The sequence below is a fragment of the Terrapene carolina genome, unplaced genomic scaffold, assembly GCF_002925995.2.
Source record: "Terrapene carolina triunguis isolate 2854851 unplaced genomic scaffold, T_m_triunguis-2.0 Scaffold89, whole genome shotgun sequence".
Lineage (NCBI taxonomy): Eukaryota > Metazoa > Chordata > Testudines > Emydidae > Terrapene > Terrapene triunguis.
Genome location: NW_020664440.1, coordinates 8,524,401 through 8,540,435, shown reverse-complemented (window position 1 = coordinate 8,540,435; position 16,035 = coordinate 8,524,401). Strand labels below are relative to the sequence as shown.

At 43.3% G+C, this 16,035-nt stretch overlaps 1 protein-coding gene across 7 annotated transcripts in view; it reads left to right on the top strand.

Annotated features, from left to right (window-relative positions):
• FOXP1 (forkhead box P1) overlaps positions 1–16,035 on the top strand; it is a 220,319-nt gene that overhangs the window by 75,327 nt on the left and 128,957 nt on the right. For all 7 annotated transcript variants that reach the window (XM_029911165.1, XM_029911166.1, XM_029911162.1 and 4 more), the window contains one exon: positions 9,745–9,846. In XM_029911165.1, the coding sequence (XP_029767025.1) occupies positions 9,745–9,846 (102 nt within the window). The remainder of the gene's footprint in view (positions 1–9,744; positions 9,847–16,035) is intronic.

The following is a 16,035-nucleotide window of genomic DNA, read 5'->3' as shown; positions in this document are numbered from 1 at the left end:
GTTCTTATCCTCAGCTTCTCCAAGGTGCAATGCTGCTACACTCCAGCATGGAAGTTCACTCTGCCTGCCTGTCTCCCACCCCTCTGCGCCTCCCCACTTGCTGCTCCAAGAGGAAAGGTGCAGTAAGGGGAGGAGCACAAGAAAGAAGAGAGTGAGTGAAATTAACCGACCCTGAAACTATAGTGTATCCAGACTTCAGGGGTTGGTGACTGCATTTTGCTACTCCAGTCCCAGGAGCTGTGGAACAGAGCAGTGTGTTGGGAGCTGCGAAAGAGGACACAATTGACAAATACTGGCTGAATCTGACCCCTCCTCCCGCGTTTGAGAACTAACAGCACTTCCCAGGCATGACTGAATGGAAGCAAGAAAACCTGTAGGATGGCCACTGAAAAAGAGGGGTTTGGAACTGGCCTGTTCAGCTGCCAGTCCAATATTACCTAACTTAGCCTCTGCCTGAGGCCACTAAAATGTTGTTAAACTTGAAGAAAACTGGATGATAAGAAATCTACATGTCTGATACTGAAGAACCTTTTGGTGCTTGAAACACTGCAGGGATTTTTAAAAAGGGTCTAATTGTGTGAAAACATGACTTCATGTTATTCTTGCAAGGTCAGGGAGGAATGTCTCACATCTGGAAGTCTGGGTTGGGGTAATATTCTCTTTCCAGGCATGGTCTTGATTTCTTGTTCTTTTTTTTTTTTTTTAAGGGTATAATTAAAATCACAGTAAGACGGTGATACTGGCAAAGAGGTAGCTTCCTGCTTCTGCTGCCTATGCTCCTCAGACTGCCATGTTACCAGCCCTGATTACTAGTAACATGCTGCTTAGACGCTACCGTCTCTCCCCTCAGAGAGGAGGTTTTCTCAGACTATGAGCCCTAGGCTTATTGATGGGCATATCTCTCCACCTGCCCAGGCCTACACGTGGGGTGCAATCTGTGGCAAAGTCCCAAAAGAAGAGACATAAAAGACGATTCATGCAGGAGTTGAAAAGCACATAGGGATTTTGTTCTGTATTGTAAATAGCTCGTTCTGTAACCTGTGTTACCTGATTCTGTATTTCTGATGTAAATAACTATCAACCATAAAAAAAATGGGCAGGGGCACAAAATGTACGTGAAACATAGGTAGCACTGGAACTAGATCAAGTGATGTCCCCTGGAACAAGGGGTATTTGAGGCATGTGACGGTTGAGCATGATTAGGGTCTGCATGCGGCCTAAAACTCTTGTCGATCTTTTTATTGAGACCTTTGACAGTCAGCAAATTCTGATTCTTGATTCCCTGTGTAAATCTTTCAGCATGTACTAAAGGGTCACTCTCATGCTTTCATAGATTTGTAAGGGCCCGTCCAATCAACTAGTCTGACCTCCTTTATATCTATGCTGGCAGAACTGGGTTTTTTTAATAATTTTGACAGATATCAGTGGTTTTTTTTAAGCATTTTTTCAGTTTTATCTATTTAAGTTTTCACAGTTGTGGGAAATTACGGGAGGTCAGACAATCGCTATTTAATGATAGTAGATGTTGAGATTCAGGAAGTTAAAGTTTTATAACTGTTAACACACAAACTGTCAATATAACATGTCAAATGTAAAGTAAAATCCTTAAATCAAGCTCCGATACAGTTCTCAAGCAAATTCTCATGTACTTTCTTACATTACCTGTCTGTAAATTTCAGTTATTACCAATGGAAATATTTCCCCTTGTTCTGTCTGTGTATAGTGAAATAGACGTTTACATTTACTGATACAGTTACATTTACTGATAAATATCTAATCCTTCCAAGCCTGTTCATATCATAGGCCATTATTTTTCAACCCGTTAGCCCTGAATTGAGCTGCTGGGACTCAGCAGGGTTTCCCCTGCAGTAACAACTCCTGCTCAGAGGGGGTTTTGGTGCTAGCACTGAGTGCAGAGAGACTTTACATCCTCTGCTGTTAATATTCCCTTTCTTCTTCCCTCCCCGCCCCATGCCCCCCAGTGGTGCCCAGGTAGCTTGGAGCCATATGCTGGGAAGAAGAGGAGGTGGTTGCTGTCTGCCTCAGGGCTGGGGGCTCAAACAGGAGAAGATTGGGAAGGTAGATTAGGGCTATGGAGGCTTCCCTTGAGCCATTATTTCCTTTCCCCGTACAGTCCCCCTTGAGCCCTTTACCTGTTCATACTAGGCCCATGGGCCCCTGTTTCCTGGGGGTTCACATGTCACTGTCCAGTTTGTCTGGGTCAGCCTTACTGCAGGTGGAAAAGCTTTGGGGAGAGAAACAAGCTGGAGCGTGTTAGGTCTAGGCTACTAGAACTGTATATCCTTTAGTAGTCGGGTGTTTCATTACCAGCAGATCGATGTGAATATTGAGAACCTGGAGGATGAGGCTGGAGCTCATTTGCTTTGATAAAAATAGGTTCTGATGGAAAAACAGCTTGAGAGCCAATGCCCTAGTATATTGGCTTCAATGGAGGAACAATTAACAAGAGGCTCTGTGGGGCTGGACGTTGTAATTATATTTCCAATGTTCAGTTCCTGTAAAGATTGTACATGGCACTGTAAATTTACATGGCCCTTCTGTGGGTAAAACCTTTTTTTTTTTTAACCTTCTCCTCCCTCTTCTCCCCTCTTCCCCCCAATGTTTCCCACCCTTTAATCCCCTTCTCAGATTAGCAGCTGCTGGTTTTCTGAAGTCATTGGAGTTTCTCCAGATTTATATTGGGAGCAAAATGTTGCCCCTCCAGTCTTGTGTTTATGACTTTAAAATGATTGGGGAAATTGAAAGATTGAGTTGCTCGTAATGGAAGCGTTCAGTTACAGCAACAACTTAAAGCTGTAGGAGAATGGGTGTCCTGGGCAAACAGCTGAGTAATTGCCTTCTACCTAACGGCCAAAAAACCCCCAAACCTGTCCTGATAACCTCAAAGGGATAAGTTGTTCCCCTCTGTGTGGAATTGGTTGGGAAGTGTTAAATGGCTGCTGCCTTCCATCCCATAGGTTGTGCTTCAGTGGTGAGTGCAGTGTGTCGCCCTTATATCCTTTATAAATGGAGCATTGGATGAAAGATGCTGTATCAGCATTATGTTGAAGTCAATGGTAAAGCTCTCACTGGATTCAATGACGGCAAGATTTGGGCACTTACCATGTTGTTTCTTTTTACAATGTCCCTGAAATACAGGATTTAATTGTCTTTCTAGCCATAGAAACAGACACTCCGACAACTGCACACTTACAAAAGAGCATGCTCGCTGCTTGTTTGGGGTCTGTGTGAAATTAGCTTGGTGGGCTCTGTCCACTTTCTAGCAAAGAGGCAACCATGTCACCAGGGGAAGGTAGCTGTGTAATAGTCTCATGGATTGGTAAAGGGCTTTAGTCTCCATTGCAGACAGTCTAGCACCTATCAGCACTGCATTCATATATAAATAAAAACATGCCTTCTTCTCATACAGGATACTGTATTCAAATACAGTCTTGATTGTGAATCTTTGTGCTGATGATGGCTAAGGGACTGAATTTGCTGTCAAATTAATTTCTCCTTATACCCTGGCTTGGAGTATTTTTATGGTGCTGGCAGCCACAACAGGTTTCCCAAGCTGACCTGTAAATCGCAGCCTTGCACAGGAGTGGTTATTGTGTCTACGGGAAAAGAGGTGATCCAGAACTGAGCTAGTACTGAAACGCTTTCTCTCTCGAGCAGCGATTGTCGGATTGTATTAAATGATGAGTGCTGATGTAATGATGGTTTCTGTCCACTGGGGTTGAATTGAGATCAGCAAATTAATTTCAAAAGGTGTACTCCAAATGGGCTTGACATAGCTTCTGCAGGAGGCTTTCCCTACTAAGCTAACCATCTCTTTCTTTTACACACCCCTCTTTCTCTTCCCTACGTGTGCGATGACTGTGGATTAGCCTTGAAAATGACATAGCCAAGGGGGGTTGATCTCAGGTGGGGGCGGAGAAATTTGAGAAAAAATTAGAGGAAGACCAAGTGACGGGGAAGAAGCAGTACTGCTGAAGACCTAATGGTGACTTGGTGCAACTCGGCTGTAAGCACCGTACCTGGGAGCTGTTCCTCACCACAAGCAAATTTCCACATTTTAGTGGCAGGATTATCTGTTGTTTGACTTAATAAGCAAAAGAGCCAAATCACGAAGGAGAAGATATGGAAAATGCTGTTTGGTATTGCATTCCTCTGGGCTGTCTTAGTTCCCACTGCTTGCCCCAGTGCTGCCCCATCACTGTGTGTTTGTTGCTCTCTGGTATGATCTCTTCCCTCTTCCCCTTGTTGCTCCTTCCCTCTCACATGTTCTCTGTGGCTCTCTTCTGCAACTCACCTGCTGCTCTCCCCCTTTGCTTCCCCAACCTGATTTGTGTGCTTCTCTTCTGCTCTCTCCCTAGACCGATCTCTCCTTGTGGGGTTGCTCTGAACCTCTTTCACCCCCTGCCTCGACACCACCAGTTCTCAGTGCTGGTAGCAGGGCAGGGGGTGGGTGGGGAGTTCTCCTGGCTCCCTGCTGCTGCTTGTGAAGGGACAGGAAAGAACTGTATGAAGTAATCAGAGGGTCAGCTTTGCCCTCACTCAGTTGCAGGGATCTCAGCAGCTGGAGGGGGTAGGGAAGGAGTCCAGCCTGCTCAGTAAGGGTTTGGTTCTGTCCTTGCTCAGGTAAGGTGACCAGATGTCCTGATTTTATAAGGACAGTCCCAGTGTTCGGGGGTTTTGTCTTATATAGGCACCTATTAACCCCCCCCCTCCCACCACCACCCACTGTCCCAATTTTTCACACTTGCTATCTGGTCACCTATGCTCAGGTCTTCACCACTTAGGCACATGACTGGGGTATGGGAATGGAGTATCATTGCCAAACCTCCAGGATTGCACTGGAGTCTACAGGAATTAAAGGTTAATCTTTAATTAAAGATTATGTCGTGTGATGAAACCTCCAGGAATACGTCCAACCTGAATTGGCAACCCAAGAATGGAGAGCTGCTTTACAGCTGCTCCCTACCCTCATAATCTACCTGACCAGGTAATTGACCAAAGCACTGAGCTTGGGTCGGGCAGTGCGTGGCTGTCCAGCTTTAGGGCAGGACTGTTCCACTTGGAGAGAGCAGCTTTAAGGCTTCATGATCACAGCAATCATCAGTCTGGCTGCAGAGAGTTTCACAGCCAGCTCGAGTAGAAACCAGTCATTTCTTGCACGGCTAGTTGTTCTGGGGATCTTCAAAAATTTCTGGCAGCCAGTTTTAGTTGTGCAACCTCTCAGCTGCCAGAACGGATAGAATATGATCATATCACATGAAATGCATTCAAGGTCTGCTATAGCAACTGTATTTCAAAGAGACAACACATATGGTGGCTGGTTCTTTTTGGAATAATATCTATAAGCTGAAGATGTTTTATTCAAAAAGGCTGTAGCTTGAAAGGTTAGGGATGTGCTGATTGTTTGATATATGTTTAAAGAGAGGCTCCTGTGTGTGGGTTTTTTTTTTTTTTTTTTTTTTTTTTTTTTTTTTTGGCCTATTGAATCTAATTACTGGGAACTAAAATGATCATTTGATTGCACATTTATCTGGAATTATTCTTCTGCAGAGCCAGTCTTAATAATATATAATAATATGTTGCACTTGTACTGTATGGCATTTCTTGTCTGAGAAACTCAGAGCGCTTTACCAAGTATTCATTAATTAAATAAGCCGCACAACACCCCTGTTAAGTAGGTGAGTATTCTTTGTCCATCCCCATAAACCATGTAGGAATCTTTTTGCTGTTCCTGACCCACCCTTTGAGGCATTTTAACTACTAACCAGGTTAATTAAATAGAAATAACTCGACTTGGAGAAATTCATTTTTTAAATATAATTGCAAAGCATTTAAATTTTTTTATCAATTTAAATTTTCACGGTTGCCCAAGATTAAGGGATCTAAGCATTTTTCTGTGTGTATTGATTTACATTTTCACAGTTGTGGGAAATTATGTGGGGGTTAGATAATTATTTAACCACTGTAGATGTTGGGATTCAAAAAGCTAAAGCTATATAACTATTAAACACAAATTGTCAGCATCACATGTCAAAATACATAAAGTAAATACCCCTAAATCAAACTCTAATAAGTTCTCCAGCTGCATTTTTCTTACTTTGTCTATCTGTAAATTTTGATTCTCATCAATGGAAGTATTATTTTCCTTGTTTTATGAGTATGGTGAAATTGACGTTTATTAACATTTACAGCTAAAAATCTAATCAATCGAAGCCTAAACATAATATTTTGTCTTCACTATACATAGCAAGTTCCACAGAAAGATCTCCCAGTCGTTCCTGCTGGATTTTATTAATTCATGGCCAATAGAATCTTTCTGTCCTATAGGCTGAGCTACCAGAGTAGTCCTTGCACATGTACACGTGTGCACACACACACACAATTTCTTTGAAGATATGATTTGTGTGCATAGTTGACAGCTTCTCACGCTCCTTGCACCCTTTAAGGATCACAGGACTCAGCTACACATGCATGTCAAAATGCCATTTTTTCCGTGTGTGGCAGGTGCACTGAGCTTTGAATAGCTATCCCTAAATTTAGAATCTGATTTTATGTTGACTTTTATCCCGCCAATCTCTGCTGGAAATCACAGCCACATTTAAAATCTTACCGATCTGACGAAGACTTGTTATTAAAGCGCGTATTGAAAACAGTGCTATCAAGGTGAATGAAGGCAGGATATGAGGGGAGGGTCTCCTCCATAGTGCACTGGCAAATCAGCCATTAAACAAGGTAACAGCAAAACTCTCAGCACTCCAGGAGCCCAATTCTGCAAGGTGCTGAGTGTTTCCCGAAATCCAATGTGTACCTTCCTCTCCCACTGAAATCAAGGGCAGGAGCCAGGGAAAGGAGAAGAGACAAAATCCTTAGCTGCACTCAGGGTGCTAATGAAGCAGGAGGAAGCTGTTTGTGCCTCCCCTATCTTGAGCCTTTTTCTCTGCCCCTCACAGCATGGTTTAGAGCAGTGGTTCTCAACCTTTTGGAGCTCGGGACCTATTTGTAAATGTCTGTGGCCTGTCACAACCCAGTAAATAGTCTGGGGGTGGAGGCCCTGTGGTGATTTCGGTCCAGTCCTGCCCCCCGGAGGGGGTTGGGTCCTGCCCAGCACTCACCCCACAGTGGTGGCTCCTGCAGTTCCTGTGCTGTGGGGCTGGCTGAGTGTGGCTCTGGGCGTTGCAACCTCTGGGGTTGCAGTGCCGCTCAGGTTAAGCCCCACCCCCCTGATTGGACCAAATTTCTGTGAGTGGAGCTGACTCATGGGGTTGCAGTGCCACTCACTCAGATTAGGCCTACCCAGACTCCTGTCGTCATGACGGATGGGCTGAACCTGAGCGGTGCTGGGACCCCGTAGGTTGCAGTGCCTGGAGCAGGGAGGCGAGCCCAGCCAGCGCTGTGGGATGGGAGCCACAGGAACGGCCACAAGACCCGTGAAAAACATTCTGGCAACCTAATATTGGGTCCCGACCCATGGATGGAGAAACCGAGCAACCCCATGGACTAATTTACCAGAGGTTGATTGCTGTAGTGCAGTGGTGCTACAACCAACATTCCCTTCCTCACCGCTTCAGTGCTGCGGGCTGGGAGGGAGAGATGTTAGAACAGGCCTCACTGGCTGTTTGCCACCTGGGGGTTCACTCCTTCCAGGGAAACCCCCACGGGCCAGCTTCAATAACTGTCAGGCCCCTTTATGATGCGAGGCTTTGGTCCTGAAGGTGTGTGTTTAAAAGAGAGTAACATCTTGCTGTTTGAGGGCACCATCCTGTGCAGTGCGGAGCATCCTAAGGAGCCACTTTGAAGTCAGTGGGTCTCTTCACGTAGAAATTCGCCTCATCGTCAAGCATTTCCCAGCTGATCTAGGAACTATGTTGTACATTTAACACTTTACACGTAGAAGAAGCCATTCGTTTCACACACAAATAGTGAAACCCCTAAACAAATTTCATTCCTCCATCGAACGTGCATTAATTAAATGTCTCCAAGAGCATACACAGTAGGAATGTGGCAGTCTCTCTCCCGCCTTCCATGTAGGCATCTTGTATTGGGACTATTTTTCTTGTTTTACATTAATGAAGTCTTCAGTCTGCCCACTTTTACACCTACACATGTACTGAACATCTCCAAGGAGACAGAGAAACCCTGAGTCCAGCAACGGTGAATCCTCCAGTGAGACAGCAGGCTAGAGTCCCATGCAACTCTTCTAGGCATCTTAATTTCCAAATGTCCACCGCAGAAAGGGTACGTCTTCACTACCCGCCGTATCGGCGGGTAGCAATCAATTTATCCGGGATCGATATATCGCGTCTCGTTAAGACGCAATATATCGATCCCCAAACGTGCTCACCGTCAATTCCGGAACTCCACCAGAGCGAGCAGCGGTAGCGCAGTCGACGGGGGAGCCGCGGCCATCGATCCCGTGCCGTCTGGACCCCAGGTAATTCGATCCAAGATACTTCGACTTCAGCTACGCTATTCGCGTAGCTGAAGTTGCGTATCTTGGGTCGATTCCCCCCCCCCCCCAGTGTAGACCAGCCCATAGTCTTTGTCTCTTGCAGGCAGGCTCTCTCCAGGGGCCCTCTCCTTTGCATCTGAAATGCTGGTGAGTGCACCAAGCATCTGCAAATGGGCTAGGGCGAGGGACATTCTTCCCATTTTCTGTCTCCTCCTCCCTTTCTTTCCCCCACCTCATCAAGCAGTGTAGGCTTTTCAGGGCTGCCTGGCTCCAGTTCTGAGCCCCTTTCTCAGTGTTGGGAGCCTGTTTCAGAATGTTCCAGCACCACCTGATCTGTCTCTCACCTTTCTCCCAGGAATCAGGCCTCACCCTTGAGTCCCCTCTTAAAGGTACAGCGTTCCCTGGTTGCTCTTTATTCACCTCCCATTGAAGCTTGCTCATGGGCTCTGTAGTTGATGTGCCACAATCTTGTCAGACTCTTTTTGGGTGCAAGGGATACAGCACATTCTCCTTGGGCTGTTTTTCTCTGCCCTCTCTCCCCCTTACCTTCACATGGCTCTCACTACCAACCGAGCCTTTACAAAGAAGCGTTATTGACATAAAAAGTGCCTCCTGAGCCTGAATGTCTCCTTTTATTGTATTGCATCTCTCTTGCTTTATGCCACTGCCTCTGGCTGCTCCTTCTATGGTAACTTTCCAGAAATCTCTCTTGCCTATTCTGGCCCTAGGAGGATTGCACCAGTTATCATGACCCACAGCACATGTGTTAACACCCTTCCTAGAAGGGACAATCCAGTTAACTGCCCTGCTTTGCTGTAGAAACTCCAGACCATAACAGGAACACAAAGAGTATGAAGCCTGCCAAGTCTTTATAATAAGCCATTTTCCCAGGACCCAACATCCAAGCCAATCTGATGGATGTCTGGGCTTTTCCAGTTACATACAGTTAGATAAATCTATAGTAGTCACCATGGAAAAATCAGCAGTTACCCACAGTTACCACATAGTAGCAATAACTCTACTATTTTCATATTTCCCTATGGTTAAAATGGGAGATAACTGGTATGTCACAACATTGTGTGTGAGTGCTCAGGTTTTTAATGGAAGCCACTGTAGTATGAGCACACACATGCCTCAGGATTTCTTTGGTGAGCGTGCTTCTGGGAGTAGATCAGTGTCTGATGTTCAAAGGGATGTCCTGATCAAATACTATGCATGCCGCTTCCCAAATTTTGTACAGTACAAACTCAATTTTTAAAATTCTTTTCTTCCAGGCTCTGCAGGTGGCACGACAGTTTCTACTGCAGCAACAGCAGCAGCAACAAGTTAGTGGATTAAAGTCACCTAAGAGGAATGACAAACAACCAGCCCTTCAGGTAAGAAAAGTGTGTGTGTGTGTGTATGCAAATACATTGCTAATTAAAGATAAGGAACAATGTAATATATTAATTTAGGCTGAGATTTTCAAAGTTCTCTGCTTTGGCCTAATAGGTTTCAATTGAAGTCAATGCCAAAACTCCCGTTGGCTCCAGTGGGCAAAGAGTGAGGACAATGCTGGGTGCTTTTCAAAAATCCCGCCCATAATGTAGACATACTTTGACAACGTGTCTTTATTGGGAGTTGGTGGAGAAGGTTTATCACAAAAGTGAATGATTTTTTTTGTTTTGTTTTACTGGTCCGTTATTGTTGTAAGACTTGAACATTTTTATTTGAAGACTGTTCCATTTACAATCCATGTTCACCCAAACCATCGATTTGCTGTGTCAAGAGGACTGTGAAACAATTATGATATCATATCATCATTTTTTACTGTTTTTGGGCTGCACAGCCCCAACAGGGGTGCTATATTTGCAGCTTCTTTAGGAAGCCTAAATATTATTAGGCTTTGTGGGGCTGTTACAAATTCAGAAGGCTAAAATCAATAGACCATCTCCAAATAAAAGATGTATGCATAAATGTGTGGTTTTTGGTGTAGCCTACTTATCACGATGGCTAAATTATGGGAGCTAGAGATATGAGAGATCAAATAGGTCGTCTGGTTAATGACAATATAGGATTGTTCCCTACATTACATTTCCTATTGTTTTTGCCATTCTAGTATTTAGAAGCCTGAAGTAACAGCGGGACTCTCCTTAGAATACTATTCCATAACATAACATGACACTTAGGAAGTATTCCCTGGTTCCTAAATTATCCTTTTCTTAATTTCATCCCATTAGTCTAAATTACAGTCCTTGTAACACTCTAAACCCAGTGTTTCTCAAACTGGGGTCTGTAGACCGTGGGGGGCCCGTGGCCCCCACTGATCAACTCCTCCCCCTCTGGAGGCTCAGCAGGTCTGAGACAGGCTCCCTGCCTGCCCTGGCTCCGCTCCGCTCCTGGAAGCGGCGGCACGTCCCTGCAGCCCCTGGTGTGGGGTGCTATGTCTCCGCGTGCCGCCCCATCCCGAGCACCAACTCCGCAGCTCCAGCCTATGGAAGCTGTGGGACGGTGCCTGCGGGCAGGGGCAGAGCGTGGAGACCCCCTGTCCCCTTTCCTCCCTGCTTGGGAGCTGCAGCCAGAGAGATGTTCCGGTTGCTTTCGGGAGCTGCCCGGGTTAAGCGCCGCCCCTCACCCCCTCTCAACTCCCTACCCCAGCCCAGAGCCCGCGCCCAAACTCCCTCCCAGAGCCCACACCCCGCAGTCCATCCTGCATCCCATCCCCCTGCCCCAGCCTGGTGAAAGTGAGTGAGGGTGGGGGAGAGCAAGGGAGGGAAGGAGGATGGAGTGAGTGCAGGGCGGAAAGAGGTGGGGCAGGCGTGGGGCTTTGGGGGAAGAGGTGGAGTGGGGGCAAGGCCTGGGGCTGAGCAGGGAGGCTTGGGGGTCCCTGAAAAATTTTAAATCAGAATGGGGGTCCTCGGGTTGCTGAAGTTGGAGAACCGCTGCTCTAAACAATTCCTCTCCATTCTTCGTGTTCAAACTCTTCAAATGTGTAAATGTTACCATGTCCCCTACATAGCTGTCTCTTTCACCCAACTGTACGTCTTTAATTCTTTAGATCTGTTCTAATAAATCAACCCTTCCAGACCCCTGATCATTTTTCTTATTTATTAGTGATTATAACTTTTGTTGTTGTTCCCTTCTGAATTCCGGTTTCTCAATGTATTTCTGGCAATAAGATGTCCACAACTAAATGCAGGAGTTTAAGTAGAGCCACATCAGAGTCCTCCAGAGAGGGGCTATTCTCACTGTTCTGTGCTCTGATATTTCTCCCTTTGTAGCCCAAAATTATACTAGTCTTTTCTTGTTTGTTTTTATTTGCTGTACTATCAACTCTAGTTCTCTGACAGCATGAGTTCTTCTCTTGCCTTTCATTGGGTATATGTGATTCAGATTCTTTTCCTTCCCCAAGTAGAGATTCTGTTGTCTTTAAACGTGAAGTAGAATATGAAAGCTAAAGACAACATCACTACAGACCTTGAAAATAAAGCTTATGGGCAAAATTCTGCAGTCCTTACTCAAACTCCCAATAAATTCAGTGGGAGTTTTGCCTGAGTAAGCATTGTGTTAACTGAAGAATTTTGGTGCAGTAATGGTAATTTGTAGCATTTAAGTATTGACTTTATCTTCAAAGCGCTTTGTAAATATGAATCCCCAAAACATCTTCAGGAGGATAGTCCAATAAGTAAGTACCATTATCAGTGTTGGATGGGGAAACTGAGGCAGGCAGGTTGAATGACGTGCTTAAGATCACAGAAGGAAATTTTAGAGGTGAGATTAGGATGCATGAATTCCTGGCTCCCAACCCTGTGCTCAGTCTGCTGGGCAACACCTCTCTCTATATCTAAACTATTATTCCTTTGGAAAGTATGAATCGTTTTGTCAATGGGCAAATATACATTTTATTGGAAGTGTGGAGCACTATAATCCAAACTGTTATATTAACACTTCCAAAAACATTTTATTTGGTAAATCCATAGCTGATCCATATGCCTTTTAATAGACTCTTCCGCTGGGGACATTTTTAATGAGATATTGTGCTGGCTAGGTCCAGTGTCAGGTAGTAAAAGGAGTGCTTTGTTGTGCAGATGTCTTAAGAATAGCTCCAGAGGATGAAATATGACTGTGTTGACCTTTCAGCTGTGAGCTTATTTGTCAGGATTCAAATAAGTTGAAAGGATCAAACCAAACAGTTTCCATAGTCAGACTGGGAATTGTGTTGCAGAGGTCAACAGTGAAGGCCACATTGCAGATTCCATAACATAGCCAATTGTTGGTACATATTAAAGTACTGGAGCAGCTCCGGCAGTCAGAGACACAATTAAAATTCTAATTTATTAATGTATACAGAGAGCTGGCCCAGCCTGTCAGTCACTGATTCAAATGACTGCCCATTCTTTTTTCCCTCACTCCTGGAGCTTTTGCCGTCTTAAACATACTGCAAGTCTTCTTGCATATAACAGACCCCGAATGCTTTGGTAAAATGAGAATGTATTATTTCAAAAAAACAAAAAAAACAACAACCCTAGAGCATTGGTTTGAGATTATTGAGAAACACACACAGACACACACACATATCATCATCTGCCTGATCACATTGCTCTAAAGAGGAGATATTATTTCTGTCATACAGTTTACAAAATCAACCTGTATAGTTTCCATTCCAAAAATGTGCCCATTTTAGAAAGTTTATTGAAATAATGAACCAAGTTGTCTTTGCACTTAGTAAATGACCATAAACCTTAATCCCTTTGGATAGGTACAGTGTTTACTGGATGTTACTTATTTTTGTCCATTATAGAATACTATAGAAATTTCTTTGCTCTGCTTTTTTACATGCTTGGCAAGGGCACTGCTGAAAAACGCCTTAATGAGTGTTGTCTAGAGCTCTGTTTCTATGAAATATGGGGGGAAGGGAAGAAGTTAATCTAGAATGTTGGTTCTGTTAATAAGATGCTTTGTGGCTCTGCCCACCCTTGAGTTCATGAGTTGACAGGCAGGGAGGGTAGGCCAGCTTGATAGGAATACTGAATGTAGTTCATATGCATACAATTTATGGTTGCTGCAGAATACTGCTAAGTGAAATCTCAGTCTCGGCTCTCTAATTTAATACTGGCTGGCAGGCTTTGTCAGGTAAACTGGACTGGCACAAACAGATGTGGAAAATTTAGTCTAGTACAGTGCTATGAAGCTCATTTGTTATCACCTTGCTGAGAATCATTTCTCATATACCTTGTGATTTGCTGATAAAATAGCCAGAGCATTTAAATACACCTTTGCATCCTATGGTCTCATTAGGACATCATACCTTGAATAGTTTGCACTCAAAAGCATGTTTTACACTGATAACTTTCAATATATCTTGACCTCAATCACTATAGCCAGAGATCTGTTTTAGCAAATTTTAGACGTTTGGTGTATGAGAACTTGGATAGAGAAGGGGTGATGTGTTCTTCTCATAGTTTAAAAAAAATAAATTTCCAAATATACTATGACTCATATTTTGAGCATATCTCACACTTCCTTGCCTTATATTTGGCAGTGACTTCCAGCTTCACAGCCTGATGATAGAAACAAAAGAAAATAAAAGTTAAGGAATGGATTTAATAACCAGCAATTGCGGGAGGTGGAATTCACAACCACAAAATTAGGTGAGGAAGGGGCAAATCTTACAAGTACTTGCCATGGATGTCATATTCCCTTGAATATGTGAAACAATTATTTGAGCCATCCACGTATGCTGAGAGCCCTGAGAATTCGTACATTTTACCCAGCCAAGACAAATTTACTTGTATGTTAATAGATTATTTATTGATTAAAATTTGCAGGTTTAGTTGCTGATTCTCTTGGTGATTATTCTTTAAGCATTTTAGTTGCTGGCATGAATAACATACATTGGAAACAAATCAAGAGACACATTTTCTCCCAAGAAAGTAAAAGTGCATGTGTATTTTGGCAATGCTAAAAATATTCTTAAAAAAAAGAAGTAGTAAATGTTGTGTGTTACATTGAATTGAAAGTTGGACATAATGGCTTAAAATGGATTTAGAAAGTTCAGGGCAGGATTTTGCATTTGAAACTGATAAGATGATGCATTTTTTCAGATTATATGGTGATTATTATGTGGTAGATAAAAAGTTGTGAGATCTACCAAGATTGAATTTTTTTTACGTTGATGGTGAAGGGTTCTATTAAGAATTTGGCAGATGTTTTGGTTAGGGTGGTTTTTCACCTTAGCATTCCTGTTTGGTGCTATATAAAACATGCTTTAGGCTGTTCTTTTGTTTAGCTTAATGCTACGTGATGTATCATGTTGGTACTTCTTATCAATATCATAAGAAATAGATAATAACAAGAGCAAAAAAACCACAAGATGTAATGTAGAAATCAGCAGTAGTGTGAAATTATAGGTGGTTACAAATTGTAAGGGCATTTTCCTTTTTAATTTTTTTTAATGAAATTAGAAACTTAACTGGCAACTCAGTATGCAATTAAAGGTAAAGTGAAGAATAATTTTACCCTTGTGCAGGGTTCTGTGTTTCTTGTGCAACAATTGGCATAACTAACAGCCTAGGGATCTGCATACATTTTATGTATTAGTGGTACATTTAACGAGTGATGAACAAAGATCCCTGAGCTCAGGTCTTAGCAGTTAAATAAAGGAGAAACTGGGATTTGTTCGAATGTATTTATTCGTAATTCTTAAATCTACATTACATCCACTTACAGATTTGGGGTGAAATCCTGACCCCACATGGAAGTCAATGGTAGTTTTGTCATTGACTTCAGTAGGACCAGCATTTCACCCTTGCAAGGTTTAAATGGTTTTCCTAGTAAAAATTTCAGTAGCCTCCATTTGAATTCTTCATTTTGTATCTATTGTTTTTTTACTGGCCTCCATTAGTTTTTTACTAAAGGACCTTAATAACGCCTTTCATTTGATAAAATAAACACGGGGTCATGTGTGTGTTTGCGTCTGGTTTTTGAGTCTTTATGATTCACCTTATTCCAGCTCTATTACCAACCAGGGGGGCTAGCAAATGATGTGTTTTTCTTAAATGAAAGCTGTGATTTTCATGTAATTATGTGACTCCAGCAGGTGGAATTGTTAGGAAAACTGTGTTTGTACAGTACCTAGCACAATGGGGTCCTAGTATGTGGTAATACAAATAATAAATACTACTACTACTACTACTACTAAATATTGTGAGAGTTTGGCAACACAGAGTATGGTCAGCAAGTATTATTTTCATTTTATAGATGGGTAAACTGAGGCATAGAGATGGCGACTGGGCCAAGGCCACAGAGTGATTTAGGGTATGTCTACACTGCAGTTGGGAGGTGTGATTGCAGCTCGGATAGACATAGCTAGATTAAAGCTAGCTCAGGTAACTCGGGTACTAGTAGCAGTGAAGCTGTGGAAGAATGGGCTGGCCACCTGAGTACAGACCCAAACTCGCTAGTGGGCTTGTAGTTGAGCAGCTAACCTGTGCTCCCCCAGCTTCACTGCTATTGATACCTGAGCTAGCTAGATTAACACTATCTCTGGTAAGTGTACATGTGCTGCAATCACACCTCTAATTGCA